The sequence below is a fragment of the Corythoichthys intestinalis genome, chromosome 9, assembly GCF_030265065.1.
Source record: "Corythoichthys intestinalis isolate RoL2023-P3 chromosome 9, ASM3026506v1, whole genome shotgun sequence".
NCBI classification, from domain to species: Eukaryota; Metazoa; Chordata; class Actinopteri; order Syngnathiformes; family Syngnathidae; genus Corythoichthys; species Corythoichthys intestinalis.
Window position 1 is genome coordinate 26,081,091 of NC_080403.1, and position 14,076 is coordinate 26,095,166.

The 14,076-nt window shown below is 38.8% G+C and overlaps 1 protein-coding gene across 1 annotated transcript; it reads right to left on the reverse strand.

The window, feature by feature from the left end:
- Window positions 1-8,579: 8,579 nt before the first annotated feature.
- Window positions 8,580-14,031, reverse strand: mrps16 (mitochondrial ribosomal protein S16). The gene is made up of 4 exons (XM_057846395.1): window positions 13,820-14,031; window positions 13,636-13,674; window positions 10,173-10,439; window positions 8,580-8,789 (listed from the first exon to the last, which is right to left on the reverse strand). Exons 2-4 carry the CDS (start codon window positions 13,646-13,648, stop codon window positions 8,674-8,676), a joined length of 396 nt encoding a protein of 131 aa, XP_057702378.1. The 5' UTR covers window positions 13,649-13,674; window positions 13,820-14,031; the 3' UTR covers window positions 8,580-8,673.
- Window positions 14,032-14,076: the final 45 nt, after the last annotated feature.

Consider the following 14,076-nt stretch of genomic DNA (forward strand, 5'->3'; position numbering starts at 1 on the left):
TTGGATTGTTCCTTTCGTAGTGAATGTTTCGAATGAACTGTGCGATTCAGAAGTTGTTTGTGGCTCTGAAGAGTATGGAAATGTACTTGTTGCTTCTGTATTTGTTGACTCGGAGTCAATATGAGTTGTCTCCGTAAACCGAGTGGTTATTTGGGGGAATGTTGAGGGTCCCCCTGAGGATAAACCACTATCAGTAGAAGAACTTACTGTGTCTGTGGAGTCAATATTGGTAGTTTGGATTGTTCCTTTCGTAGTGATTGTTTCGATCGAAGTGTGTGCTTCAGAAGTTGTTTGTGGCTCTGAAGAGGATGGAATTGTACTTGTTGCTTCTGTACTTGTTGACTCGGAGTCATTATGAGTTGTGTCCGTAAACCGAGTGGTCATTTGTGGGAATGTTGACGGTACCCCTGAGGATAAACCACTATCGGTAGAAGTACTTACTGTGTCTGTGGAGTCAATATTGGTAGTTTGGATTGATCCTTTCGTAGTGAACGTTTCAATCGAAGTGTGCGATTCAGAAGTTGTTTGTGGCTCTGAAGAGGATGGAATTGTACTTGTTGCTTCTGTACTTGTTGACTCTAAGTCAATATGAGTTGTGTCGGTAAACCGAGTGGTCATTTGTGGGAATGTTGACGGTACCCCTGAGGATAAACCACTATCGGTAGAAGTACTTACTGTGTCTGTGGAGTCAATATTGGTAGTTTGGATTGATCCTTTCGTAGTGAATGTTTCAATCGAAGTGTTCGCTTCAGAAGTTGTCTGTGGCTCTGAAGAGGATGGAATTGTACTTGTTGCTTCTGTACTTGTTGACTCTGAGTCAATATAAGTTGTGTCGGTAAACCGAGTGGTCATTTGGGGGAATGTTGATGGTACCCCTGAGGATAAACCACTATCGGTAGAAGAACTAACTGTGTCTGTGGAGTCAATATTGGTAGTTTGGATTGTTCCTTTCGTAGTGAATGTTTCGATCGAAGTGTGCGCTCCAGAAATTGTTTGTGGCTCTGAGGAGGATGGAATTGTACTTGTTCCTTCTGTACTTGTTGACTCTGAGTCAATATGAGTTGTGTCAGTAAACCGAGTGGTCATTGGCGGGATTGTTGAAGGTAGCGCTGACGATGCACCACTATCTGGAGAAGAACTTATCGTGTCTGTGGATTGAAGATTGGTAGTTTGGATTGTTCCTTTTGTAGTGAATGTTTCGAGTGAAGTGTGCGATTCAGAAGTTGTTTGTGGCTCTGAAGAGGATGGAATTGTACTTGTTGCCTCTGTACTTGTTGACTCGGAGTCAATATGAGTTGTGTCAGTAAACCGAGTGGTCATTGGCGGGATTGTTGAAGGTAGCGCTGACGATGCATCACTATCTGGAGAAGAACTTATCGTGTCTGTGGATTGAAGATTGGTAGTTTGGATTATTCCTTCCGTAGTGAATGTTTCGATCGAAGCGTGCGCTTCAGAAGTTGTTTGTGGCTCTGAAGAGGATGGAATTGTACTTGTTGCTACTGTACTTGTTGACTCGGAGTCAATATGAGTTGTGTCCGTAAACCGAGTGGTCATTTGGGGGAATGTTGACGGTACCCCTGAGGATAAACCACTATCTGTAGAAGAACTTACTGTGTCTGTGGAGTAAATATTGGTAGTTTGGATTGTTCCTTTCGTAGTGAATGTTTCGATCGAAGTGTGCGCTTCAGAAGTTGTTTGTGGCTCTGAAGAGGATGGAATTGTACTTGTTGCTTCTGTACTTGTTGACTCTGAGTCAATATGAGTTGTGTCAGTAAACCGAGTGGTCACTGGCGCGATTGTTGAAGGTAGCGCTGACGATAAACCACTGTCTGTGGATTGAAGATTGGTAGTTTGGATTGTTCCTTTCGTAGTGAATGTTTCGAGTGAAGTGTGCGAGTCAGAAGTTGTTTGTGGCTCTGAAGAGGATGGAATTGTACTTGTTGCTTCTGTACTTGTTGACTCGGAGTCAATATGAGTTGTGTCCTTAAACCGAGTGGTCATTTGGGGGAATGTTGACGGTACCCCTGAGGATAAACCACTATCTGGAGAAGAACTTATCGTGTCTGTGGATTGAAGATTGGTAGTTTGGATTATTCCTTCCGTAGTGAATGTTTCAATTGATGTGTGCGATTCAGAAGTTGTTTGTGGCTCTGAAGAGGATGGAATTGTACTTGTTGCTTCTGTACTTGTTGACTCGGAGTCAATATGAGTTGTGTCAGTAAACCGAGTGGTCATTGGCGCGATTGTTGAAGGTAGCGCTGGCGATAACCCACTGTCTGTGGATTGAAGATTGGTAGTTTGGATTGTTCCTTTCGTAGTGAATGTTTCGAGTGAAGTGTGCGATTCAGAAGTTGTTTGTGGCTCTGAAGAGGATGGATTTGTACTTGTTGCTTCTGTACTTGTTGACTCGGAGTCAATATGAGTTGTGTCAGTAAACCGAGTGGTCATTGGCGGGATTGTTGAAGGTAGCGCTGACGATGCACCACTATCTGGAGAAGAACTTATCGTGTCTGTGGATTGAAGATTGGTAGATTGGATTGTTCCTTCCGTAGTGAATATTTCAATTGATGTGCGAGATTCAGATGTTGTTTGTGGCTTTGGAGCTGATGATGATTTTGTACTTGTCGATTCTGTACTGGTTGAGTCTGTCATGGGCTCATCAGATGTTAATCCTCCAGATGTAACTGGTATATGTGATGTAAACGCTGGTTCTGAAGGCGAAGACATGGTTGCTGTTGATGCTCCAAGGTTGGTAACAGACGATTGAGTTGTTTCCAGATTGATAAGAGTTGTGTCCGTAAACCGAGTGGTCATTTGGGGGAATGTTGACGGTACCCCTGAGGATAAACCACTATCGGTAGAAGAACTTACTGTGTCTGTGGAGTCAATATTGGTAGTTTGGATTGTTCCTTTCGTAGTGAATGTTTGGATTGAAATGCGTGATTCAGAAGTAGTTTTTGGCTCTGAAAAGATTGGAATTGTATTTGTTGCTCCTGTACTAGTTGACTCGGAGTCAATATGAGTTGTGTCAGCAAACAGAGTGGTTATTGGCGGGATTGTTGAAGGTAGCGCTGACGATAAATCACTATTTGTAAAAGAATTTATCGTGCCTGAAGATTGAAGATTGGTAGTTTTAATTGTTCCTTTCGTCGTGAATGTTTCAATTGATGTGTGGGATTCAGATGTTGTTTGTGGCTCTGGAGATGATGATGATTTTGTACTTGTTGATTCTGTACTGGTCGAGTCTGTCATGGGAGTTTTGTCTGTAAACCGAGTGGTCATTTGGGGCAATGTTGACGGTAACCCTGAGGATAATTCATCAGACATCGAAACAAATTTGGCTATAGAGTGAATGTCGTTAGTTTGCTTGGTTCCTTTTGCAGTCGATTTTCTCATTGATATCTGAGAGTCTTTTAGCATGTTTGTTGACACAGATGTTTGCTGCTTGAAATAGGATGATATTGTACTCTTTGACTCTGAACGTATTGACTTAGTCATGTGTTCATTAGGTGTCGAGACTTCAGATGTTTCTATCATAAATTGTGTTTCTGAAGTTGAAGACATGGTTTGTGTTGATTGTCCAAAGTTGGTAAAAGAGAAAGGATTTGTTTTTGGATTCAACGGTCTTCTGTCAGTTTCATACCTTAATGATGTTTGGCTCCATGTGGGAATCTTTGTCGAGAATGTTGAATGCGAACTTAATGACACTTCATTGTCTGTGGAAGAACGGAATGTTACCATAGAGTTATTATGATTTATTGCTTGCATTATTTCTGCTGAGGGGGTTCTTTCAGCCCCTTCTTTAGAGTTGATTCAATTGATTCTTTGGACATGATTGGCAAAGAAGTAGTGAGTGGCTCTGATTACAAGAACAAAACATTATTTGTTTCATGGTTGGTTATTTGAGATGAACTTGTGTTTGTGGTTTTTGAGTCCAGAGTGAAGTTATTTTTTATGACCTCGTTCACAATACATTCGGTGGGGCAAATAAGTATATAGTCAACCACTAATTGTGCAAGTTTTCCCACTTGAAAATATGACAGAGGCCTGCAATTGTCAACATGGGTAAACCTCAACCATGAGAGACAGAATGTGGAAAAAAACCCCAGAAAATCACATTGTTTGGTTTTTAAAGAATTTATTTGCAAATCATGGTGGAAAATAAGTATTTGGTCAACACTAAAAGTTCATCTCAATACTTTGTTATGTACCCTTTGTTGGCAATAACGGAGCCCAAACGTTTTCTGTAACTCCTCACAAGCTTTTCACACACTGTTGCTGGTATTTTGGCCCATTCCTCCATGCAGATCTCCTCTAGAGCAGTGATGTTTTGGGGCTGTCGTTGGGCAACACTGACTTTCAACTCCCTCCACAGATTTTCTATGGGGTTGAGATCTGGAGACTGGCTAGGCCACTCCGGGACCTTGAAATGCTTCTTACGAAGCCACTCCTTTGTTGCCCTGGCTGTGTGCTTGGGATCATTGTCATGCTGAAAGACCCAGCCACGTCTCATCTTCAATGCCCTTGCTGATGGAAGGAGATTTTCACTCAAAATCTCTTGCCAAATGGCCCCATTCATGCTTTCCTTTACACAGATCAGTTGTCCTGGTCCCTTTGCAGAAAAACAGCACCAAAGCATGATGTTTCCACCCCCATGCTTCACAGTGGGTATTGTACAATTCAGTATTCTTTTTCCTCCAAACACGAGAACCTGTGTTTCTACCAAAAAGTTCTATTTTGGTTTCATCTGACCATAACACATTCTCCCAGTCCTCTTCTGGATCATCCAAATGCTTTCTAACGAACTGCAGACAGGCCTGGACGTGTACTTTCTTCAGCAGGGGGACAAGTCTGGCGGTGCAGGATTTGAATCCCTGGCGGCGCATTGTGTTACTGATAGTAGCCTTTGTTACTTGGTCCCAGCTCTCTGTAGGTCGTTCACTAGGTCCCCCCGTGTGGTTCTGGGATTTTTGCTCACCGTTCTTGTTATCATTTTGACGCTACGGGGTGAGATCTTGCAAGGAGCCCCAGATCGAGGGAGATTATCAGTGGTCTTGTATGTCTTCCATTTTCTAATAATTGCTCCCACAGTTGATTTCTTTACACCAAGCGGTTTACCTATTGCAGATTCAGTCATCCCAGCCTGGTGCAGGTCTACAATTTTGTCTGTGGTGTCCATCGACAGCTCTTTGGTCTTGGCCGTAGTGGAGTTTGGAGTGTGACTGACTGAGATTGTGGACAGTTGTCTTTTATACTGATAATGAGTAAAAACAGGTGCCATTAATACAGGTAACGAGTGGAGCCTCGTTAGAAGAAGTTAGACCTCTTTGACAGCCAGAAATCTTTCTTGTTTGTAGGTTACCAAATACTTATTTTCCACTCTAATTTGGAAATAAATTCTTTAAAAATCAAACAATGTGACTGTTTTTTTCCCCCCCACATTCTCTGTCTCATGGTTGACGATTACCCATGTTGACAATTACAGGCCTCCCTAATCTTTTCAAGTAGGAGAACTTGTACAATTGGTGGTTGACTAAATACTTATTTGCCCCACTGTATATTGCTAAATTGTTGGATGTCTAAATGCAGTATAATTCATATTACCTATCATGGTAATCCGAAAAATTGTAATGAATAGGAAATGCCAATTTTCACTTTTTCACCAGAGCAATGTTGGGCCATACTGCTCGTTATATACGTGTATTGTTGTCATTTTGCTGGTGAGGCATATCAGAGAGTAAAAGCATGTTCTTAGCTGAGTGGTTCACAACCAATGTGCTGTGTCACTATAGTGCTCCATTAGATTATCTATTGTGGGCTGCGGACAAAAATCCAATTCAATTAATTTGTTCCAAAATTATTTCTGTGCAACTCAACAGGCCTGAATTTAAAATTTTGATCAAGTGAATTTGTTTGGAAATTGAACCAAGATAAATATGTCATTATCCTGTATTGTGTTTACTATTCATAACTCTTTGATTTTATGGTCTGCCTTGAAATTATTTAGGGTTATATTTGCTCAATACAGATTGGGAAACACTGGCTTCAATCATGCTCACTTCAGTTACCTTTGCTTTGACAACCATAAAAAAAACACAATCTTACAGACTGTAATAATTTGATTAAATGGAAAAAATATTTTTGTTGCTGCTAAATATTTGAGAATCATCTTAATATGATAAATCCCTCTCAGAAAGTTATGCGCTAAAAGGATGAATATGTAGAAGTTGTTTAAGGAGACCCTATAAACAAAGACTATGCCATTCCGTTCTGAATTTTTAAAAAAATCATATACATTTGTCATATTAAGTAATTTGTGTAGTTCCAGATGAAATCAAATATTGAAATTCAAAATAACTAAATTCCACATAAATGCTGGATATTGAATTTACTTTTTCAATCTACATAAATTACTTGGACGAATACAGAACTACATAAATAATATTGTACTTCAATGTGCTTTCGAGGAATTCGAGTCCATCGGTGTAGTTTGAGAAATCATGAAATGAGGGACTTACCTTGTTCTTGTGCGTTTATTAGACCGAACACAACCATCATCATGATGTTTGCGTTCACAAGAAGAAGGGTGGAAAAACTCTTCCATATTTTCATCTTCCCTTCTTGTCAGCTGAGCATCCAAAAAATGTCTGCCTGAATCATTTCACCATCGTCATGGATGTAGAAATTATTCGAAGTTGTGGGCACAATATTAACACATAATCTTTGGTGTAACCAGTTGGTCATAAATGATCAACAGGTCAACTCAGATTGGTGGTGATATCGTGCCCTCCCTCTGCAAACCTTTCAAGTATTGGCGCATGACGTCACAAGAACTTGTCAAGTACACATACACACACACACATATATAGACACTTGTAAAGTTCTTGGGATATTGCTTGGTTGGGCGAGGTGCATAAATATTCACCACTGATATGTAAAAAAAAAAAGTTATATCGCCCTTGTCGAACTTATTGTTTATTAGAGAATGATGAATAAAGTAAGCAATTTGGGATGGGAGTGAATTATGTTTCCATGTCATTGTCTGCAATAAAAGATGACTGATTGCAGTTTTCCTTCAAATCGACCAATACTCAAGTATGACATGACAAAACTGGAAAGCTAAACAATATTTTACAGGCTGTAAATGAATTATTACTTGCATGTGAGTATCCGTGAAATGGGTGGAGAAAAGATGGTATTTAGATTAAAAAAAAAAAAAAAAAAAAGGGAGCGTTTAACTGGGCAAATAATCAAATGGAAATTCAATGGCTTGTTTGACGTTAATCACTCATCAGCACTGAGTCACAAGCAAACAAGTGAAAAGGAAAGCAGAAGAAAGACTCAAGCTTAAACGTTCACAAGGGGAGGTGAAGGAAGGGAATTCTTGGAAACAAACAGATTAAGAATATTTCATCAATTTGCTTCAGATGAGGAATGCAACAAAGAATAAAAAAAAAAAGGCTTTTCGTTAGAAGCATGTTACAGTGATGAGAATCAGATTAAATTATGTGTTGCTGGTGTGTATTTACTAATGTTACTCGACCCACTTCGAACAAAAAAAAAAAAAAAAAACTGCAAAAATTGTAATCTTACTAGAATTAAACAGTGTATTTTCCTAATGAAGTCCGATGATAGGTAACATTAAGTCCACTATAAAAAAAAAGGCATATTTGATGTCTTCTAATAACAAAAAAGCCATATATTTTAGGTCGACAAATTTATTTTCGAGAATAACTGTAGGAGATACTAAAGATTCAAGTTGTTGGGTTACCAGAATATACTGTATATTTGAGTCAATTTTTGTGAAACAGTAATAGAATATTTGAGCCTAATTTGAAATCTGTGAGAATAAAGTCAAACTACTGACATTTTTTCGATTAAAATTTGAGTATCTTATATCTGATTTGGGCATATTATACAATATTTGAGTATCCGGAGATAAGCGTCATATTTTTTTAGGTTAACATTATAATATTATGAGGTCAAAGCCGCACTTTTTTTCCCAAAAAATGTTCAGTCTTTAAGATTGCCAGAAATCTAACTACAATAAAACCATATATTTTCAAAAAATATTTCTTTCCGGAGTTTAAAAACAGTAATTTACGATGTAGAAGTCCAATTGTGTCATCCTTTTCATCCTTCTGCTGTGAATTTAACCAGGTTGATCACTAATAGACATCCAATCCATTTGAACTATGAGGGTGGCAGCGAGTGAACGAATTCACTGCCAGCCCTCCCATCTGTCTATCGCCGTCAATAAGCTACATTTTTTGGGGGGGTAAGATTCAAACAAATCTACTAGAATATAGTTGAATATTTTCAAAATTCAAACATGAGATAGTTGTACAAAAATTCTATACTAAATCAGAATCTAACGGAGATAAAGTATCAATAATAAACATGTATCGCATATTTTGGAGTAAAACATAACATTAAAAGTTAATTTTCAAGATCATTTCAAATTAGATGTCGTAGTATTACTAAATTAAAATATGCAATTTCAATACCAAAGTCATGATACAGCACATGGTCTCATTGCCTTGTTAAAGAAGCTGAAAACAGATGCTTGTATATTTCCTCACTTTTAATTCCACAGTGTATCAAGCATGTGTCAAACATAATATACAATGTACAAAAACAGTCTTTGTGCGCTGCCATGACATCACAACCCCATCACACTTCCGTCTCTATACTTTTTTTGGCTTCCGTTTCGGTCTGTGTCTCTCGGGCTCGCCGGCGTTCCATCTCCGTCACAGTCATGGGATGGAGCGGGTAAAAGCCTGCTAAACCTGCGGAAAAAGGAGTAATGATTGTATTGAGTTCATTTTGTCTACACTTATAGATTAGTTGAATTTTTCTTTTATCCCAGGCAATTGTTTTAGGTTGTTTTATTTACCTGACATGTTTCGGCGACTACTTCCGCCTTCATCAGAGTGTCACTGGTGTTGGTGTGACGCGTCTTTATCAGCTGATGGATGAAGGCGTTACTCACCTGTCAGATTTGACAGGTGAGTCACACCCTCTACCTGGACCAGCATCCTAGAAGAGTGAATGGTCAGAAGAGGACGAGACTCGCCTGTCAAATCTGACAAGTGAGTCACGCCTTCATCTATCAGCTGACTAAGACGCGTCACACCAACACCAGTGACACTCTGATGAAGGTGGCGGTAGTCGCCAAAACATGTCAGGTAAATAAAACAACCTAAAACAGTTGTCTGGGATAAAAGAAAATTTCAACTAATCTAAAAACGAGCAATGGTTGAAAAAGCACTTGAGTTTAGGTAACTAGTCCAAATGAATTGAGTTTCTCCTTACACTCATGAGTCAAAAACATTTCTATAACACTTCAAGAGCAGACACAGCTGCAACAAAGAATATTTTACATTTACAGCCGTCAATGGCAGTGAAATGGTGTTGGAGACAAACAGATTTCCTAATAATTTCTTTTGTGCAGTTTTGAAACACAGTGTTTCATACTGCGTTAGATTACATTACAGCTGATTTTTTTTTTTTTTTAATAGAAATGTCTTTTTCAAACAATTACATATTTTTCCATAAGTGTGTACTGAGTGTGCTATAATTTTATCTTTGTTTTTAACCCTCATAGCTAATAATACAAATATAGTAATAATAATATATACAATCATAGTTTTAACCCTATAGCTCATTTAAGTCAGTAATATTGATATAAATGGATCGATCAATAGATTTGACATATTAACAAAATTATATTATTCATTGTTATAATTTTTTAAATCAGTATTTTAATGCCAACTGTGTAATTTTATACTTGTATAATTGTATTAGTGTAGCTTTTTCAAACACATATATTATTTCAGAATTCTATTTTCAAACACAATTAGTTTACCATTCATTTATTATGCATTTTTCTTTGTACAACAATGTGTTGATTATAGCTTTCGTTCCTGTTGTTTTTCCTATTATAACTTTTCTTTCATTAAAACGTTCTTTTGGGAACTCAATTTTTATCATTGAATTTTATTTTTCCTTTTATATAAATAAACTGCTACAGTACTGTAATTTTCAGACAATAAACCAATACTAAGTTTTATCATCTTGGTATAGGTCACCTTCACAAATCAAAATCATGTAAAGAATGGTTCTGCTGTTCCTAATGCTGTGACCAGAAGGTAACCAAGGACTAAACACACCTAGAAGTTTTGCCACAGGTTTGGTAGGGTGTGCACCACAGCCAATCCAGTACTTGATGCGGTCCCAGTTGAAGCTGACCAGTTTCTCATTGTGCACGTTGGGCAGCGGGTCGTACGTTCCTAGCTGCTCGATGTACTTGCCGTCTCTTGCCCGCTTGTTGTACGCCGCCACGATACGGTAGAAGGGTCTGTTGGCTTGCTTGTGGCCCGCTAGGGCCATACGGATGACCACGTAACCCCCATGGTACCGCTTTAATAGCTGCGACGCTGCAACAGCAGATGGGGTTTGGAACCAAGCCCAGTGTTATTTTTGGCAAAACTTATATAAATAATCAGGAAATAAAGTTTGAAATATTCAAAGAATGCATAAGGAAGCCCTTCTCAATATGCAGCCAAGCATATAAATACCCAGGGGCCACTCCATAAGGAAATGTCCGATTTGCCTTAATAGCTTGATGATTAACTTTATATCAATCTTCAAAAAGCTGCAATCATTTTACCTAATAAAATATTTATCAGTTATATTTTCATGTAGATAAGCCGACACAAAAAAAGAGGAGCAAACATCTTACGCGCTTATGAATTGCATTAGCATAAACCACTCATGTACGAATAGACCCTACTCACATGACGTCACAACTAGTGTTGCACCGATACCATTTTTTGGGCCCGATACCGATACAGATACCTGGCTGTGCAGTATCGGCCAATACCGATACCATTCCGATACCACTCTGTTAGCAAAAAAAAAAAACAACAACAAAAAAAACACATACATATATATATGTACGTATAAGGGATGCAACGATACAGTTAAGTCATGGTTCGGTACGATTTTCAATACAATTCAATACATTTAATGCTCTGAAACAGAAAATACAACTGTTATTATTATTATTATTTTTTTTTTTTGCTAACAAGCAAAAATAACATCATATAAACAAGCATTTTAGTGCATAATATTTATGTGCTTACTTCTTACTGATCTGAAGAAATTTTGTATATAAGTACTGAGAACAATCTTTACTGTTTGTAAAGTGGGGCACACTGTTGATTGCTGCAGCTTTCTTAGCAGCTATATTTACCATATAAGCAAAACATCCTATTTGTGGTCCGAGTCCATCTGTAACATGTACTGAATTAACAGTATTTGCAGCATTATCTATAGTCACTGGTATGGATTGATCTGGCCTGCTTAACTTCCATTCAGTCATGGCGGTTTCTAATTCATCAATGTAGTATATGGACTACGCGTCGCTCTGGGCTTACGCAGCTAATGGCACGGGATCTAATGTAGCACATCTAGGTTGCTATTTGATGATATCTAATGTGTGCGCGCGAAAGTTGGCATGGGATCTAACATAGGACATCTAGGTTGCTATTTGATGATATCTAGTGTGCGCGCTGCGCTGCTTGAGTGTTGTCTGGCCACAGAAGTCACTTCTGCTCATTACTGCACAACACATACAACAATCGACTTTCATAAACAGGACGAGTTTGAAGTACGGCGCTCTTAATTTGCCACTCATTGTTTATCATGAAACCATGAGTTTGCTTAGTCTCCCACGGTTTTAACCTTTCTGATCCCATCAGCGCTATAATAGCAGGCGTTAGCTTACGCATGCTAATCGTTTGTGAATGCCATGTTAGATGAGCAGCGTAACATCGCGGAAATGCATTGTAGTTTACATCTTTAAAATTGAAGATGAAGGAGTTAATTTCGTTTGGTAATTTTGAGACAAGGACATACAGATGTCATGCATCGGGAATTGGGAAGTTAGCTCTCGTGGGGAGGACAGTACATTTGCGTTCAAGTGATGCCAAGAGATGGTATCGGCGCCCTAAATGTTGGTACTCGTCGATACCGATACCACCAATTCGGGCCGGATCAACGCCCCCTGCCGATACTGGTATCGGTATCGGTGCAACTTTAGTCACAACCACGCCTCCGCGCCATATTGTCCGTCAGCTCGTCGGGTTTCAGCATTACCGCTACGTAAATTCCTCCTATTATGGCGTGTTTTTCTGCTCGTTAACATTAATAATCAAAATCGTGAAGGCGTGTGTGGCGGTTGGTTGCAATAACAGAGAAGATAGACGGAGAGACTTGAAGTCCTACCGTATTCCGAGAGACCCGGAGAGGAGCGCGGGATGGACTGCTGCAATTCGACGAAAAAATGGGCACCAAACGATCACTACAGATTATGTAGTAGTCATTTTATATCTGGTAAGATGCATTTAATATATATTTAGAGGGTTTTGGGCTGACAACCACAATTAAGATCATTGCGAGGCTAATCGCCGACAACATACAGTTTCAAATTCAAGATGCTTATTTCTTCCACCATCATTATTTTTTGAATAATATTTAGCTGGTACCAAGTGAAAGAAGTTAAACAGGTGTGTCCAAACCTTTTGCAAAGGGGGCCAGATTTGGTGTGGTAAAAATGCTGGGGTCTACCTTGGCTGATTTACATAGAACAATATATTTAAACAAATTTTAGCAAGCCCTTCTGTGTGTCACATTTGCTTTATAATTTTTTAAATTCATAATTTCAACAATCTCGTCTTTGTGGCGTTCTCTTTCGACACTAGGGCTCTTGCGAAATACTGCTGCTGTGAAATTTAACTAGCTTCAAGTTGCTATAATTTCTCGCTGCGTATCTTCCCTGTAATGTTGTCATACATGTCAGCGTGTCTTGTTTGGTAATATTGCGTCACATCGAACTCTTTGAAAACAGCAACTGTCTCTTTGCAAATGAGGCAGACACAGTTGTTGCGTGTTTTATTGAAGAAATAGTCCAATATCCACCTATCCTTGAAGCGTCGGCCATCGCAGTCAACTTTTTTTTTTTATTGATTGTCGCCATTTTAGAAAATTTGAAGTAAAGGGTCACACGGGGTAATGTTGCTTAGAGTGCTGCTCTTAAAGTTAATCAGACTTTCGTGAGAATAGGCTGATTTTGTGTGGACAAGATAGTTGTAGATATCAGGGTAGCAGATGTCAGGCAGAGAGGGCGAAGACAGCGGGTCGAAAAATATCGATTTAGCCATCAAATATGGATCTGTCGAATGAATAGACTTAAGCTTTTCCACATAACGCCTTTTATGCAACGCATCCAATGAGTTTACAGCGTCTGAAAGCACCAGGGCTTCCATGAATTGCACTATAAATTGCACGACAAATTGAAACCATTGAGAATACGGATAAACACTGACGGACAATATGGCGGCCGGATACAGCGATACGTCATTCTGTGACGTTGGTGAGTAGGGTAACTATATACTATACACATATTCAGACTTGTTTTAAATCTTTCATTTGTGTACTTACAAAACCAAATTCACTACAATCACTATCGTAAAACTATGTATACGTTTTATTCTTGAATTCTTTGTTTTTTGTAATTTGTTCTGATGTATAATGGTGATTTCTTTTGATACACGGTGATATAATACTTACTCAGATGGACCATGGTGCCAGTTGAGTACTTTAAAAACCCTGCAATGAAGGAAGAAGAAATTACATGTCTAAAACAGCGTTCAAATTACCCGTAATGTTTACAATGATTGTAGCTCTGCTAAGCTAATGCTAAAAGCTAACCGTAAACAGCAGTGGCAATGTAGATCAAAATTAAACGGAATACCTTTTGAGGTCTCTTGACGAGCACACTTTGTCTGGGTAATATGTCAGTAGAGTTTAGTTTAAAAATATGATAAACTGCTTGTTTTGGTCGCGATGTCCAGAACTAATGTCACAGTTGTCAGCGCGCAGCCATGTCTTTTCTTCTTCGTTGGGGTTTAACAGCGGTGACCAACTCAGAAAAGCGCATTATTGCCATAAAGTGTAACGAGCACACAAGTATATCACAAAAATAAAATAAAACAACAAAGAACCCGTATA